Genomic DNA, 18,462 nt, shown 5'->3' with positions numbered 1-18,462 from the left:
AATTTATAGTATGAGAGAGAAAAATAAGATGTATATGAGGAGTAATGGTGATATAAAAGAAAGAACAATTGATTTAATGCCATAAAGTCTGGGTACAAATCCCAATTTTGCCACTTCTTATCTGTGTGGTAGGAAGCCAAATGATACAGTGCTAGCCTTGGGGTCAGGAAAACTTGATTTCAAATCCATCTTCTGACACTTCCTCACTGGTGACCTTTAAAATGATCTGGATTATCAGGAATTCTGGACAGCATATTTGTAGAAAAGGGAAAACATTTGCCATTTTCTACTGAATGGTGAACTTTTTAATAACATATTAGTTCATCTTAAGTGGTTGAAGTCAGAGTAAAGCCTTTTAAGTAACAAATGAAACTCACAGACTTTACAAGATCCTACTATAACCAAGGTTTGTTATAACAGTAGATTGGGCTGAGAGATCAATATTGAGAGGCCAGGTAGTTTCACAGGAGTGCAGGCTCAGCACTTGAGAGAGGCTCAGCAGTAAGTACAGTCAAATATCCATGAAGGTATGGGTAAAGTGGCAGTAGAGGATAAGCAGTAATCCATTTGGTAGTAGGGACAATGCAGGCAGTAATGATCTAACCTCTGCAGTTTATTGTTGGTCTGGAGTCTTCGGGAGGACTGGATCCTTAAAGCACAAATGTTTCCGATAGAGAACTAGAATGGGAATTAAGTTTTGTGCTTGAGAAGGGACTTGGAGAAGGCAGCTACCAAGTTTTAATAGACTGCTCTTCTTGCTTCCTCATTCTACCCTTCAAACTGCCACCTGAGTTATTTCCTCATGAACTATTCTGATCATGCTCCTCCACTCCAAAATCTTAGTGACTCCCCTTTGCCAACCAAATAAAGTATCATTTCCTGAGATTGGCATTCAAGGCTTCCTGCAAGTTGGCTCCAGCCTACCATTTGAACTATATACATACATATATATATATATATATATATATATATATATATATGTTGCATTTTCTATGTAAACTGAACTGTATTATAATCCTTTGTGAATTGGTCCTTTGGTACATTTATCTCAGACAGGAACTGCAGGTAGCAGCAGTATTCTAGGCCTAGTATTGAACAAGAAAATAAGCCCAATTGCATTTGGAAATAGAGCAACTCTTTTAATGACTTTAGTTTACATAAACATATGTGTATGTATGCATGCATGCACATATGTGTATTGTATATGTGTGTGTATTTTCCCTGTGTTGTGATGTGCCTCAAACCAAAGAAAACCAAAATCTCAGAAAATTCAAATCAGAAGTGGATCTATAAGTCAATAATAGAGATATAGTAAGTTTGAGTAAGCTAAAGCATGTTGCCAACAATGACTTGACAATAAGAAATGGTTTAAAAATCACCAATAAAGAAATGAATGTTTAGAAAAGGAAGTAAACCAATTGCAAAGCAGGACAGCTATAATATTTCATGGATATCTTTGAAATATTAAAAGGATATAGGGAAGGATTACTGAGTAGTTTTTCTATTGATTTATGGGAGGACAAGGATTAGGTCTACACAGGAAAAGAAGGCATGGATAGACTGAGGTTTGTATTGGTGAAGGGAGACCTAACATGTGACATTGTGGATCCACAGGAATATCAGTCTTATATAATGTAATTTGCTTTACTTCTCCAGCGACAATCAGTGACCTTGGATTGGGAAGGAAGATAAAGTAGTGGGATAAAGGAAGGGTAAGGACATAGAGAAAAGGAAGAAGAAAAAGATAAGAGGGTTTTTCTTCTCCATACTCATATAATAAAACTTTTCCAAATGCAAAGAAAATAAAAGAGCCCAATATGACTTCCACAGTGAAAAATCAATAGGCTAACTTAAAATATATATGTTTTCTTTCTGTGATTTTCTTATTAAGTTGGCAACAAACTCTGCCAAATTAATGTCTCAACTTCATGGTGTCCAACATTTTTAGTTAGTGAGTATTTTTATTAGTCTCTAGTTTTGAAGGACTGCACTTTTTTTAGACAGTGTGTGAGGAATCTATCATCTGCAAATAATTAGACACTGGAAATTACATTGTATTGCTAATGAGCAGATGTGTATACTTATAGGGGAAGAACAGCTGCACACACATAAATTGCTAAAACAACCCCAAACCAGCATTATGTATTCTGAGAGAAGTTGCATCTTCATTTAAGAATCTCAGGACCAGAAAATTAGGGGGAGAAAAAGAAAATCTGACCATTTCTGTTATTCTGGATTATAATTGGTTTATTGTTGATTGTTCTTTTTCAAGGGACAGAGTATCTAATGTACTTTATTTAGCACCTTATCTTAGTATTTCTGATGTTAACAAGAGTTTGATGTGCCCACAGTACTGAAATATGACAAAAGCAATATGACATTGAAATATTTTTATGAGTAAAATATCAGACTCCATCAGTTCCAGAGTACTTGTTGTTTTCAATGATGAGGAAGAAAGTCTGATGATCTCTTGAGTAAGCATAAGATTGGGAGGAACTTCAGATACTTTGGAAAATAGTGTAGTACAGAATAATTTAAATAAAAATAAAAGAGGTAAAAAGGACAATTGGAATTAATCTTTTAAAAAAAAGGATAAACTAGACAAAATTTGTAGTTGGATTGTGATGAAATAGTAATGACACAATCTAGAAATTCTAAAGGATAATGCATTGGTCACTGAGTCCATCGTGATAGTGATAATAATTCCTCACATTTACATAATGCTTTAAGGTTTGCAAAGTACTTTTCTCAAAGCATTTCTGTGAAACAGGTGGTACAGTTACTATAATCTCCACTTTACTGATGAGAAGAGGATCCAATAGGTAAAGGGACTTGTTTGTGATCTCTTATATCTAGTTAAACATCTGGGGTGGAATCCAAATCTCAGGCAGCTAACTGTTCTATGCTTTCTCTTTAGATAACATGAATCTTCCTAGTATGATTTCTGGCTTACTCTGTGCCTACTTGTGATCCTTATTGATATAGTTTAAATGTCATCTAAATATCTCAAATTGTATAACATGATACTCTACTATGGTGGAAAACGTTAGTTTTGACCTTGCCATTTACTTCATATATGTTCTTGAACAAATCACTTAATTTCCCAGAACTTCGATTTACTCATCTGTAAAATGGAGATTGCAGTTCTTCTACTTACATACCTTACTAGGTTTTTGCAAAGATTAAATAATATGTTTTGTAAGCATACTTTGTAATGAAGTGCCATGTAAATGAGAATTGTGGTCATGATGTTAACTTGTTATCTTTGATGATGATATGTCCCTATTGTTAGACAATAAAGTGTTTTGTAATGATAAAAATATATTGATTGGGCTGGGGTGAGGGGTCTTAGTTCTCTTCTTTTTCTCATTTCTGTTGGGTTATTTTATCCATTGTGTTTTACTTCTCAGGCAAATTAGAACTAGGACTGGTAGGTGATTAGCAGCTACAATGCTGGGCCTGGAGGAAGGAAGAATCAAGTTCCCGAGTTCAAATCAAGCCACAGATACTTGTTAGCTGTGCAGCCATGGCCATGTCTGTTTGCCTTAACCCTATTCCCTCAGTTCCTTGTCTTTCCAATGAATTGGAGAAGGAAACACAAACCATTACCCACTCTTCTTTCTCTCTCCCTATTTTAGCTGTCTTCAACAAAAAAGAACTTCTACCATCATCCTTTCTTTACAGAATGCTCTTAACCACCATCTTCTTCCTACTTTCTTTTCATTTGCTCCATATCCTTGTGATGAGGAAAATCCTATAAACAGTAATAGTTTCATAGGATTCAAAGTCTCAGCTCATCTGCATTTGAACTCATTTTCAGGGGCCTAGGGACTCATGGGAAATGGAGTTCTTAATCAGATGGTCTACTGCCTGCATGCAGCTCAAGCACACTGAAAAGTATTAGTGTGTTCTCATCTAAAGCCTGTTACATGTGGTTAGACAAACCTTTTCTTATGACATGGTATATTCAGTTGTGCCATGTATGTTTGCCAAAATGCAGTAATATAGTAGCTTATTAGTTATATGGGGCTTTGCAATTACAAAGACCTTTCACACACTAGCTTGTTTGATCCTCACAATCATCTTTTGAGCTAAGTAGAACATGTAACATGTTAGTAAAAATATATTTTCCTCCAAAATGTAATTGGCTTGTACAAAATCTCAGTGCAGCCTATAATTACAACACAATTTGCTTTTGACTACCATTATACCAGCTTCTCTGGATGTGAAATTTGTAGTTAATCACACAAGAATTTTTGCTCCTCTCTGCCTTCTTTTCCTACCAAATTAAGGATTTTTTTTTTAATTTATGAACAATGCCTCATGACTGTGATGGAATACTACTGTACTATAAGAAATGATGAGCTCAGTGATCTTAGAAAAACATGGATAGACTTGCATGAAATAATGAAAAGTGAAATGAACAGAAACAAGAGAATATTGTATATAGTAACAGTTTTGTTTTAAGGACAACTCTGAGTGACTGTCATTTTGACTCTTAAAAATACCCAAATTAACTACAAAGGACATATGAAGGTAGTTATCATATATTTCCAGAGAAAGACATGATAAATAGAAATATGTGTAATATGGTTTTATATATTTACATATTTCTGAATAATGCTAGCCACCTCTTGTGTGGGAAAGAGGGTAGGCAGAAAAAAAGAGAGAGAAGAAAGTTACATGATAACTTTATTATATATTTAATCAAATAGTACAAAATAGATTTGTGCTCTCATGTACAGTCCTCTTTTTTTCTATTCTACTGTGGAAATGCTTGTTTTATTTCTTATATTCAGAATAAAATAAATAATTTTAAATATATAGACTATTGATAAATGGTCAAAGGATATGAACAGACGGTTTTCAAGTGAAGAAATTGGAACTATTTCTAGTCATATGAAAAGGTGCTCTAAATCACTATTGATCAGAGAAATGCAAATTAAGACAACTCTGAGATACCACTATACACCTATCAGATTGACTAAGATGACAGGAAAAGATAATGACAAATGTTGGAGGGGATGTGGGAAAACTGGGACACTGATACATTGTTGGTGGAACTGTGAACGAATCCAACCATTCTGGAGAGTGATTTGGAACTATGCTCAAAGGGTTATCAGACTATGCACACCCTTTGATGCAGTGTTACTACTGGATTTATATCCTAAAGAGATCTTAAAGGAAGGAAAGGGACTCACATGTGCAAAAATGTTTGTGGCAGCCCTGTTTGTAGTGGCAAGAAACTGGAAACTGAGTGGATGCCCATCAATTGGAGAATGGCTGAATAAATTATGGTATATGAATGTTATGGAATATTATTGTTTAATAAGAAATGACCAACAGGATGATTTCAGAAAGGCCTGGAGAGACTTATATAAACTGATGCTGAGTGAAATGAGCAGAATCAGGAGATTACTGTACACAGCAACAAGAAGACTATAAGATGATCAATCTGATGGGCGTGGCTCTCTTCAACAATGAGATGCTTCAAACCAGTTCCAATTGTCTAGTAATGAATAGAGCCATCTACACCCAGAGCCAGGACTGTGGGAACAGTGTGGAACACAACATAACATTCTCATTCTTTCTGTTGATGTTTGCTTGCAGTTTTGTTTTCCTTCTCAGGTTTTTTTTTTTCTTTCTAGATCTGATTTTTTCTTGTGCAGAAAGGTAATGTATGGATATGTATACATATGTTGGATTTAACCTATATTTTAACATGCATTAGACTACCTGCCATCTAGGAGAGGGGGTAGGGGAAAAAGAAAAATTGGGAAGAGAAGGTTTTGCAAGGGTCAGTGAAAAATTACCCATTCATATGTTTTGTAAATAGAAAGCTATAATCATTAATGTGTGTGTGTGTGTGTGTGTGTGTGTGTGTGTGTGTGTGTATGTGGATAGACAGTGACAGCTTCTGATCCTTTCTGACCTGTTTATATCACCATGTTTATATCACCATGTCCTCTCTAATGAGAGATTTTTCATGCTGTGCCAGCCTCAAACTAGGCAATCTTTTGAGCTCCTAAAATCATACCTTTCTCCATTCATGTGTAAAGAAGTGTTGTATAGTAGAATTAATACCATATTTGAAGTCAATAAGACCTGGGTCTGAGATCTAGGTCTATTGTTTATTGTCTGTGTGCCCATGAAAATGCCACTTTACCATTCTAAGCTTCTGTTTCCTCTTGTTAAAAATAAGGATGCTGTTACTTGTACTACTTATTGTTATGAAGAGAGTATTTTGTAAACTATAGAGTACTATATCAATGTGACATTTGTTATTTTCTGTCACAGTTCTGCAGTACTGGTTGTACCTTCTCACACTGATTCTAGAAAATTAAGATAGTTCTTGCTCCCTATTTCTCTCTCTCGATTCTCCCTTTGCTGCCATAACTGAGCAGCCTCTTCTTTGAGGTGCATTTTATTAAAATCCTCCCTCCTAATTAGGTTATGGTGACTATTGTCAACTTATCCCCTGCTTATTCCCCTTTGTCCTGGTCATAGTTCCATGTCACATTGATATAGTTCCATGTCTAAAACAATGGATCCCTCAGCACCCAATAGTTCAAATAAAGAATCCCTGCAATTAAAATGTCCAGCCCCTTCTATACAAAAGACTTAACACTAAGTCAGTAAAAACCATTTTAGAAAAATAAAGGCATGGAGAAGCTACTATCAAGAAAACTAAAAAACTTGTCAAGAAGATTCTCGTAACTTTCAAAGCTCCTCTCCCCAAATGATAAAACTTTTTATATTCTCCTTTCAATTATACAAGGAGGAAGGTAAATGCCAGATACTCAAGGTCTACTCCATGCCATCTTATCTCAAAATGACAGGATGAACCCTGAAACTAGTTTCAATAATATTTTGTAGTTGATATTATGGAAGTGTCAGCTTTAACTCAAGCGTCTCCAATTTTATTAGTGTCTTGGCCTGCAAAATCTTGCTTTTCACAAGAAGTCCAGCACCTAACTGACAGTCTTGTTATCCTTTCTAAAAAGTTTAGCATTTTTGTTGATGCTCCTTCAGACACTTTCACCTCCAAGTTCTCAAATGCATCAGTTCGCTCAACTGACTCTTCCACTCCAGTTTAGCCACAAAGGAATGTCATACTGTGCATCCTATCATTACCCACAAATGTTCTACTTTTACAATTAAAAAAAACAAATAAACCTGGCTATAACTGCCTGTCATTCCATTTCCCTCTATACCTAATCTCCAATCTTTCCTCCCTTTAATACTTTCTTTAATGTTAGAGAGACAACATGACATCCAGAAGAGAAGGGCACAATGATATCGTCAGGGAACATCTGAAGCTTTTAATGCATATCTGTCTGTGACTATAGACCAGTTCACTTAGGGAGGCAGTAGCTAACAAAAGCCACCAGAATGCTTCAGACTAAAAAGGATACTCTTTGGGCTGCTTTTATTTCTCAATCCCTAATTGAGGATCAATATTCTCAAAACTTATTCCAAGAATTCTGATCAAACCTCCATAAGAATTTTGCAAAAATTTGGATGTTGAGCTTATTGTCTTCAAGTCTTTTCTTTTTTAGTCTATGGAGCTCCAATATCTTAATCTGATGTTCAGTGTGTATATATATGTATATGTGTGTGTGTATGTGTATTGTGTATTTATATGTGTGGGCATACATATGTGTGTGTATGTGTACACATATACACACATACTAGAGGAACGTTCACCATTCTGATTCCCTTCCATTTTTTCCCCAGTGTATAGATTTTTTTCCTAAAATATGGAAGGTTTCCTCATTTCCTTTGTCACTCACCTACCTCATTCTGGACTGTTAGTATCCTCTTTCTCTTTCCCTTTTCTTATAATGCTTCATCTGTATTTGCTTGTGTCACTTTCTGTCTCTGAATGTTCTTATTTGTGTACATGCTATATTGCCATCCCCTCCCAACTCAACCATTAAATTCTAGGTTTCTTGTAGGCAAGGAGTATGGCGTTTTTCATTTTTACATCCATAGTACCATGAACAGTGCTTTATGCTTAGTAAATGTTTGATGAATTAAACTATGCTAAGCTGAATTAACCCAATATGTGTGAAGGCTAAAATATATCATTGTTATGTTTTCAGCCTACTATCCAGCAATACATTAAAAAAAAGCTGTTGTTGCTTGTAATTATGTCACTAATTATTCAGTGAACTACTTGAAAGGGAGTTAATTCATCTTACTAAAGTAAATATTGATTTGGAGAGAGAGAAAATGACCAATCAACACCTTAACTTTCATATATTTTAAGGAATTAAGAAACTTAACTTGAAGCTCTATATTTCATGAAGAAAAGAAATGTTAAAAGTAAGAGATATCTTCTTTTTAAAATTGCATACTTCAGAATAGTAGAGAGGTGATAATATAATAAAGTAAATTTTTTTCCAACATGGGCACACTGACCAGACAAAGATAGCCTATCAAATATTTCTTTTAGTTGTAGTAATTATCAGATACAGATAAATATGGATACAAAAATGGATACAAAAATAGATACATATAAGAGATGTTCAGAGGAATCCCATGATAGCTTACTACTTATAAGTGGACTCTTATTTGGAAAAAAAAAGTTGATGGAGAAATCTCTAACAGTTGGTAAAAGTGAGGAGGTCACTACTTCTTCATGAATGCCAAAAAGCTCTGTTCTCATTAATCAATTTCTGGAGCATTTCTGAAGAATGTTAAGTTAAAAAAGTGCTATTTCTGAGCCAATAATTTGCTTTTCATCCAACACAGCTCCTTTTAAGTTTGGAATATCAAGTCCATAGTTTGCTTTCCTGGGAAAAGAAGCAGCTTCATAGCATCCTTAATTTATCCTCTGTTTCTCTGAAGCCATTGGGGGAAAATGGAGATTCTTGGCAGAATTTTCAATGTTTATTTAATCTATGTCAGAGCTAGTTCTGTCTTTATTATTATTAAATTAACCCACAGGAGAATTACATAAAGTGATGCCTATACTGTCTGAATTTGAGTTCATCTGCCTGGCTTTTAATACTCTTGATAACCTGACCCTATATAACTTTATTTCTTACTACTTCCCAGTATAAGCCCTCTTCTCAGGGAAGGCAAATCTCTTCCTTCACCGGTGTGCCTTTTGTGATGATGTTTTCCTCATTCTGAGGAAATTCCTCTTCTTCCCTCTTCATATCCAACTACCCTTCCAGTCCTTTGAGGTCCAGCTTTAATCACTTATGATCACATAGGTTCATTGGATCATAGTTTTAGAGCTAGAAGGGAATTTAGAGATTATCTAGTCCAGTCTCCTCAATTTTACCAGTGAGAAAACAGAGGAACTCCTCAATGGCATCTTCCCTTACCCCTGCAGATTGACTTTACTTTGAACTACTAAAGTAATTATAATGGCTATTGAAGCATGTAGCACTTCGGTGTATTTTATCTTATATTGTTCCCTTTTGTTTCACAGTTTGTCTCACAACTACTTCTTCACAATTGTAAACTCCTAGAAGTATCTTATGCTGCTCCCATAACCGCAGGTGCTGTATTGGTGCTCTGCTGTACCATAAGCTGGTATAGTAGGCGCTCAATTATCAGGATTGTGATTTAGAGTAGAAGAGACTTTACGAGTCACAAGTTCCATTGTCTTGTTGAGGATGACAAGAGTGACACTCAGGAAGGCTAAGTGACAGTGCCAAGGTCACAGAGGTGAATAAGCAGCAGAGCGAGGTCATGAATCCAGGTCTTCAGACTCCAAACGCAGCTCTGCCTACATGCTGCCTCTATGTGAACCTCTTAACACTCTTCATTTTTCTTCAAATCTCAGCTCAGATTATACTTCATTTGGGAAGTCTTTACTAACTATTTGTTCTTGGAGCTCATACACTCCTCAAATTATCTTGTATTGACTTTTCATTGCTTTATAGGTGCTTAATAAATGATTGTTAAATTAAGTTGTTGTTTATCAATTAGTGAATGTTTCAATATGTCAGAAAAAGAAAGTCCATTTTGTTTTATTTTTGCTGATTTTTCTGTTTCCTTCTTGAAAGATAATTTTGTCAAATAGAGAACATCATTATAAGGTTTTGAGCTTGCTTTGAACTAATTGTAATATTTAAGGCCAACTAAGTATCATAGTGGATAAAATACCAGGTCTAAAGTCAGAAAGACTCATCTTTCTTGCATCTTACATCTTTCTTGATAAATATAAAATATGTATCACTTTACTTTTCCTGTGTCAATTTATGTGCACAAACTAAATGTTCCCAGCAGCTTTGAAACTAGTCACTTTGTTCCATATAGCCTGTTCAATCTCTCTAGGTTGACCTCAAACATGGGTAGCAACCTAGCTCAATTGTTAAGGTAGCCAACTGATTGATTTGTTCATGTTAGTCTATTTGGTTGTCTGAAAAATATGTTATGGCTAAAAAACAGGCAGATTGTTTTTCCTATCCAGTTTGAAGTACCTACAATAATAACAGGGCAGAAGTATTAAACCAAAGGGAAGCCTACAGTTTTGTAGCCAGTGACAGTTTTTGTCACTGGGAACCAGCAGAACTTTCATCCTAGCTGATTGTGGTTGAGTTCCATAGCAGTCTATTGCAATTCTAAATTGAGTAGATCCAAAAGCAGATCAGGAACTTGCAGAGATCAGAACAGAGGGACAAATATCAGATTTTGCCATGGATTAGATTATTTTGCACTGAAAGCTTGCACATCCCCAGCTTGAATTGTCCCTGAGATCCTTGAATAACACAATATTCATTATATCAAGAATCCAGCAGAAGGGCTAATGTAGATATTGCTTCTAAGAAGTACATATCCTTTACATTGAAAATGAAACCAGGAAGTAGTCTAGAAGAATGAGCGCACCAAAAAACAAACAAACAAACAAACAAAAAGGATTCTGCTGTGAAAAGCTATATTAGAGTAACAGGGATGCTCAGAACAAAAATATAGGAGAAGATGATTATTACAAAACTTTTACAAGCAAAGAAAAACACAGATTGGGCACAGATTAAAATAGAATTCTAGAAGAAATGAAGTAAAAGGTTAAAAAAGTTCAAATGGTTTTTGTAAATGAAATGAGAGCACTAGAGGAAAAATTTAAAAAATTAAAGATGTGAAAAGAAAATAATTGGAAAGAGAATTAATGTTGTGCAACAAGAGGTACAAAACCTTTGAATTCTTTGTATATTAAAATGAATTTAATAGAAACAAATGATTCCATGAGATAACAAGAAACATCAAATCAAAGTCGAAAGACTGACAGAAATAAAATGTAAAATATCATTGCAAAATAATTTAACTTGAAAATAGATTGAGGAAAAAATTTAAGAATCAATAGGTTACCTGAAAACCGTGGCCTAAAAATAGCCTAGATATCATGTTTCAATCAACCATAAAATAAAATACAGATGTTTTAGAAGATGACATGGTAAGAATACATCATTCACCTCCTAAATCAACCCTCCTCCCCCAAATGAAAATGCCCAAGAACATCTATCTAAAATCCAGAACTTGTAGGTCAAAGAAAAAGTCCTTTGAGCAGCCAGAAAGAAAACATTTGAGTGCTGAAGAGCCATAGTTAGGATTATACATGAATTAGAAGCCACTATCCTAAAGAACTGGGCAGCTAGAAGACAAAGGATCTAAGCTTACAACCAAAAATAACTTATGCAACAAAGCTGAATGTAATCCTATAGAGGGAGAATTGGATCCTCAGTGAAATAGAGGACTTCCAAGTGTTCCTGATGAAAAGATCAGCATAAAGAATCTTGTCCAAATAGAGGAGTCAAGAGAAAAATATATAACAGTCAACATGAATGAGTAGTCATAAGAGACTAAACAAGGATAAGCTTACTTTCTATTGCGGAGAGATGATATACATGTTCCCTCTGAAGCCACAGAGGAAGTTTAATTAAATAAAAGATCTGGGCATAGTTCTGTTATGTCTTCATAGTATTTAAAAAAAAAAAACAGAAAAGAAGGAGAAATGAAACACAGGGTATTTCCAATTTTCCCCCTAGAATAGTTACATCTCTATCAATAATATACAAATATGATTGTCTTTTCATAATCCCTCCAACACTAACTATTCCCAGATTTTTCATCTTTGACTATTTACTGGATGTGAGGTAAATTTTTAGAGTTATAATTTGGAGCATTGTTTCACATCCTTGCTAATAGGATTCCATTTCTTTTGTTCATATCCTTTGAGTGCTTTTTCTATTTGGAAATAGTTTTCTATCTTATATATTTTTTCCGAGTTGTCTATATGTCTTGGATATCAGATCCTTGATTAGAGATATTTGATACTGTTTTTTCCCCCAGATTGACTACTTTTCTTCTTTTTATACTTGTTTTAATTTTATTTGTAACAAACGTCGTCAATTTCATATAATTTGAATTATTTATATAATTTGAATGCCTTCCTTGCACTGATTATTTCTGTTATACTATATCATAGTATAAAAATAATATATCATAAATATGTGTATCATATATCATATAGGTATATATGTGTATCATATATCATAAATATATACCTATATCTAATGTGTATGTATTCATATACACATATATATGTATAAAATAGTTTGTTGGTATTATGAATTCCTTGAGAGGAGGAACTATCTTTTGCTTTTCTTTGTATCGCCAGCACTTAGCACCGTTTCTGACACAAAATATGCTCTTAATATGTCTGAAATTGAACAACTTGCATCATTTGGGGTAGTTAGGCAGTATATTGAACAAAGCCCTGGACTTGGATCCAAGATAACCAGAAATTCAAATTTTGTCTGAGACGTATATTAGCTTTGAGACCCTAGGAAAACAATATAATCTCTATTAGCCTGTTTCTTCGTCTGTTAATGGACAAAATAATCGCACCTATTTTACCAGAGGACTAAATGAAAAAGTATATGTACAGTACTTTGCAAACCTTAAAATACTATATAAATGTTTTCTATTTTTTATCATCATTATAATTTATCTTTATCCAATACACACTGAATGGCAGTTCTGTCCCTTCTCTCATCCTCTTTTTTCTAACATATTTTAAACAAAACAAGTTCCTTTTGTTATCCTTAGTTTTACTCATCAGCTTCCACTCATTCTGAACTTCAGCACTCTATAACAATCTCGCAAGACAGCACCATGCGTTTGTGTTTATTCTTAATTATCTTTTAGTGATTCCATCTTCTTTATATGTCCATTTGAAATATAAGGTAGCTATAGGCCCTTGTGCATACACACCTTTTTTTTTTAAACAGTTCCTTTTTCCTTTCCCCATTAGAATTGTTTCTCTTTTTGTCTTCACAATTTGAGTCTTGAGATCTTCCTTTTCCTTCTCGATTCTATTTCCCTTTAGGACTTTGAACCTTTTGAAAACTACTGTCTCTTCATCTAGGAAACATGTCAGACAATGCCTATCTTTTTTTTTTTTTTTTTTTTTTCTGTATCAGATTCTAGGATGGAGTGTAACTTCCTTCCAAGGTGTCCATCATTTCTGCTTCAGTAACCAAGTTCCTCTTTGTTGTCTAGAATAGAAGTTCCCTTCATCTTTTATTTCATCTCTTGAAGAATGAAATTGTTACTAAGGCATGGCAAGAATTTATTAGCTCCTCTGTTTGGGGGAGACAGGCGAGGAGAGGAATAAAGAGAGGAAAGGGAAAGTTCTAGCAGATGTCCAGATAGTTTAAGTCTCTTAGTCCTTAATCACTCTTTTATCATGTATCCATGCCATCCTTCTAAGTGTCTCCAAAGCCCTCATCTATTTTCTTCTTCTGCCCAAGATGGCTCTAGAATAGTCTCATAACATTATAACTTCTCTCCATTGACTTTTATTAATACCTATGTTGAATTATTTTTATTATAGTTATTTTTTATTTACTTCAATACTTTACTGGAATGCAAGATTCATGTTATCAGGAATCATGTCTTACTTATGCCTAGAATATTACTGTGCATACAATTCATATTTAATAAATTTTAAAAACTTGTTTAATTATACCAAATTCCATTTCGGCTCCCTTTTAAAAAGGATAATCCAAATTAAAGATTGCAGCTGATGTGATTATTCAGTCATTTCAGTTGTGTTTAACTCTTCATAACCCATGTCAGGTTTTCTTGACAAAGATACTACAGTAGTTTGGCATTTCCTTCTCCAGTTTATTTTACAGATGAGGAAACCTAGGCATACAAGGTTAAGTGACTTGTTCACAGGCAGGTAGTAAATATCTGAGACTGGTGTAGACCTCAGGAAACCCAGGTGCTTCTGATTCCAGGTCCAACATACTATCCACTGCACCAGCTTCTTATAGCTGATATATTTACTATAGTTATTTTGAATAAAATCAGTGCTTTTGTTAAATTATTTTCATACCTGTAACTGACATAAGGAGAGTGACAACTCAGAAAAGGCATTTGACTTTACAAGTGTAAAAACCCCCCAATTAATGTAAACAAAGAAATCTTGGACTTCTTTCAATCATTCAATCAATCAAAAATTCAAATTAGTAACCAACACCCTTTATCAGTTTGTGAGGAAGAAAGTACTTTGATTGTTAGATGGAGATACATGATGCTATGCAGAAAATAGCTTGTGCTTGGCTGAAAAGATCAGCATACTTCTAGATCTAAGTATTAACTCAACCACTAATTCAGAGGAGTGTATTTCTAGCAGTAAGGAATCCAGTGGTCATCAAATCTGGTGATGAAGTATTACCCAAGGCACTTACCTCTGGAGGAAGGTAAGAGGAAAAGATTCTTCCCCCAGACACCCATTAGACATTATGAATTTTGGTAAGTTAGAAGATCTGTAGTCCAGGATTGCTGGAGCTGGTCCCAGTTCTAGTATCTAGGTTGTATCTAGTATCTAGGAGTATCTAGGTTGAATAAACTATACCCATTCAGGTAAAGTAGCTTCAGCCTTCTATTGGGAAGCTGACCTTCAGAGCCCGGCAGTCAACTATACCAAAGAGGATATTAACATACCTAACTGGAGTAGCTATACAAAGGGAAAAAAGGATTTCTGTATAATGGAACTTTGCATTTTTAAGTTCACCACTCCTTTTTTTTTTTTTAATAGCTTTTTATTTACAAGTTATATGCATGGGTAATTTTACAGCATTAACAATTGCCAAACTTTTTGTTCCAATTTTTCCCCTCCTTCCCCTTACCCTCTCCCCTAGATGGCAGGATGACCAGTAGATGTTAAATATATTAAAGTATAAATTAGATACACAATAGGTATACGTGTCCAAACCGTTATTTTGCTGTACAAAAAGAATCTGATTCTGAAATATTGTACAATTAGCCGGTAAAGGAAATCCAAAATGCAGGCAGGCAAAAATAGAGGGATTGGGAATTCAATGTAATGGTTCTTAGTCATCTCCCAGAGTTCTTTTTCTGGGCATAGCTGGTTCAGTTCATTACAGATCCATTGGAACTGATTTGGTTCATCTCATTGCTGAAGATGGCCAGGTCCATCAGAATTGATCATCATATAGTATTGTTGTTGAAGTATATAATAGTTCACCACTCCTAAAGCAGATGAGTCACATATTTTAGCTTCTGAACTTGTGACTTATCAGTTCATTACCTTGCCCAGAACTCTTAAAACTTTCAGAGTTTTTTTTTTTTCCTTCTATAATGTCATTTTACAAATTGTTCTAGTTCTGCTCACTGCTTTGCACTCATTTATAGTCTTGGGCAGGAGAGGTTGGAAGGTGATGTTTTTTTTAATAACAACTATGCTTTCTATTCTTGCTTAGTATATACCTCTTTCTAAAAGCTAATTTATTATGGCTGATGATCATTGGAAAGCACACCAGATGGAGGCTTGTGTATAACAATACTAAAAATTCCAGCCCCTTGATGTCATTCCTAGGACCCTGGAAGCTGCCCTCTGAGGAAGCTTGTCAATGTGAATGAGAATTGGGGTCTCTGTAGTTCTGTAGTGGTCCCTATATAAGCAGAATATAATAAAGAATTTTCTAGCATAGAAGAGTGTGATTCTACTAGTTTGGGGCATATGAGATTTTTTTTTCATGGTCACTTCAGTGTGAAAATTGGAGAAGAATTAAAAAGATTTCTGTAAGGATGATAATGATTGATAATAATAGTAACACAATTTTTTATTATACTTTAAATTTTGCGAATTACATCACAGGTACTTCATCTGACCCTCACAAACCTGGGAGATAAGAGTTATTTTTCCCTTCTTACAGATAAAAAAATTATGGCTAGGAGAGGGATAAGTGATTTGTCTGAGTCACATATCTTATATCTGAAATAGGATTTGAACTCAGCTCTTCCCAACTCCAAGTTTAGCACTGTTACTATAAACCATCTACTTCATTAGCTCCATTCTGTATTAGAGGATCATTATTAATATCACTTCTTAAAACAAAAGGTAATTATTTCATTATAGAACTAAATAATTTGATGCATTGATTATAAATTAGTAATCCATATTTTGTATAGCAAAATTGTCAAAATGAACCTTTTTAGACTTTTGGCTATATCTTTTAGTTTTGTGATTGACATACAACTATAAGATTCACATTTCAAATTTATGTGCAATTGAAAAACAGTCAAGATGTGCCAATGTCACATTGGTTAATATAGAAAATAGTTTCTAAATCTAAGTTAAATAAATAGTAATTATATATAGGAGGTACATTAGGTATAATAAATCTGATGCCATATAATAATTGCTCATTTACATAATACTTTTATGATTTGTTAAGCTGTTCCATTTATTATGTATCATTATGCATTTTAATTCTTATAATAACCATGTAATATAGACAAGAATAGCATTTGCATTTTGCCGCTATAGAAATGGATGCTCAAAGAGATTATAATTTATCTATGGTCATATAGCTAGTTTGGGATATTAGGTCCCCAGATTTCTTTTATTTATTTATTTGTATGTTTTGCTGAGGCAAATGGGGTTAAGTGACTTGGCCAGGGTGACACAGCCAGGCAGTGTTAAGTGTCGAAGACCAGATTTGAACTCAGGTCCTCCTGATGTCAGGGCTGGTGCTCTATCCACTGAGCCACCTAGCTGCCCCTAGCTCCCCAGACTTTTAACTCTGAGTGAGTCTGGCTTTCTCTGTTACATGAAGTTCCATTTTACCATACTACTCCACTAAAATCAAGTCATCTGGACATCCGGACACCTATTCAGTCCCGGTCACTCTGTGTTTGTTTTTTCTTTATAGGAATGCGTCAAGGTAATGACTTTGGCACCCAGTACCGTTCTGCTATCTTCCCAACCACTCCAGAACAGGCAGAAGCAGCTCTTAAGTCTAAAGAAGTTTACCAGAAGGTAAGAATGAGCAACATACAAATTAGGTGTTGGGTAAGACTGGCTTAAGATGTGCACACGAGGGCTTCTTCAGATCTGTGCATTTCACCAGTGGGGGCTGGCTACAACTGCTTTAAGCCAAAATGTGGACTTAAATGCATTTTGTTGAATTACTTCTTATCCATAATTCAGTTCTGTTTACGAATTTTTAAAAAAGATTATGCCAAGTACTTGGTTGTTCAGTTTTTTTTACTGAATTGTGTAATTGCCTTTAAAATAATCTTTGTACTACACTATATTATAATCAATGAATTGAAAAATGTTCATGCTTTCTGATGCAGTAATATTTCTCTTTGACTTTTACAAGTGCTTTAAACATCTTTCATTAATAGAGGATCAGATCTTCAAAAAATCAATCTCAATCTAAAGGTTTTATTTTTATTTTCAATTTTACTTATTTTTTATTTTTTTAATTCCCAGTATGCAATTTAAGTGTTGAGGACCACGTATCAAAATGATGGATGATACCTTGGGATGATGTTCTGACATCACATTTTGAAGTATCCACTCCTTACCATCCCCTACCATTTTATCTGTCTGACTTTGCTTTATATTGATCCTTCAGGTTTTTTAATTGTTGCTCCTGATATCATATGGCATCTTCTCATCTGTCCCTAAGATCTGATGACTTGCTGACTAGTAAACTGCTGGACTTAATATTAGAACTATGACAGGATCACATAGAGAGAGCTAAAAGAGACCTTAGAGGTCACCTTGCCTGTCCTCCTCCCCCATTTTACAGATGAGGAAACAAAAGTAAAGAGAATTTAAATGTTTTACCCAAGGTCACTCAAATGATAAACATCAGAGGTGATATTTGAACCCAGTTCATTTGAAACCAGGTCTAGCACTCTCTTTACTATATAACAACTTGTTCTGCTGATTCTCAGTTTCTTGACGATGAATTCATTGCCTTTCTTCTCCATTTTGTTTAGGGTTTGTTGATTCTATCAGTCTAGTTATTATTATTTCCCTTTTTTTGTTTGTTTTTCTATAATATTAGAATTGCTATTATTGCATTGGTTGTCACTGATGATAGTAAAATTGTTATTTCCAGGTTAATCAACTGAATTATGAAAAGTTTAAGCCATTAGTTCTACAGTTAGCTC

At 34.5% G+C, this 18,462-nt stretch overlaps 1 protein-coding gene across 5 annotated transcripts in view; it reads left to right on the top strand.

Annotated features, from left to right (window-relative positions):
• MSRA (methionine sulfoxide reductase A) overlaps positions 1 to 18,462 on the top strand; it is a 509,773-nt gene that overhangs the window by 333,134 nt on the left and 158,177 nt on the right. For all 5 annotated transcript variants that reach the window (XM_031950908.1, XM_031950909.1, XM_031950912.1 and 2 more), the window contains one exon: positions 17,208 to 17,314. In XM_031950908.1, the coding sequence (XP_031806768.1) occupies positions 17,208 to 17,314 (107 nt within the window). The remainder of the gene's footprint in view (positions 1 to 17,207; positions 17,315 to 18,462) is intronic.

This window comes from Sarcophilus harrisii, chromosome 2, assembly GCF_902635505.1.
Source record: "Sarcophilus harrisii chromosome 2, mSarHar1.11, whole genome shotgun sequence".
NCBI lineage: Eukaryota > Metazoa > Chordata > Mammalia > Dasyuromorphia > Dasyuridae > Sarcophilus > Sarcophilus harrisii.
This window is presented reverse-complemented; position numbering and strand designations above follow the sequence as displayed.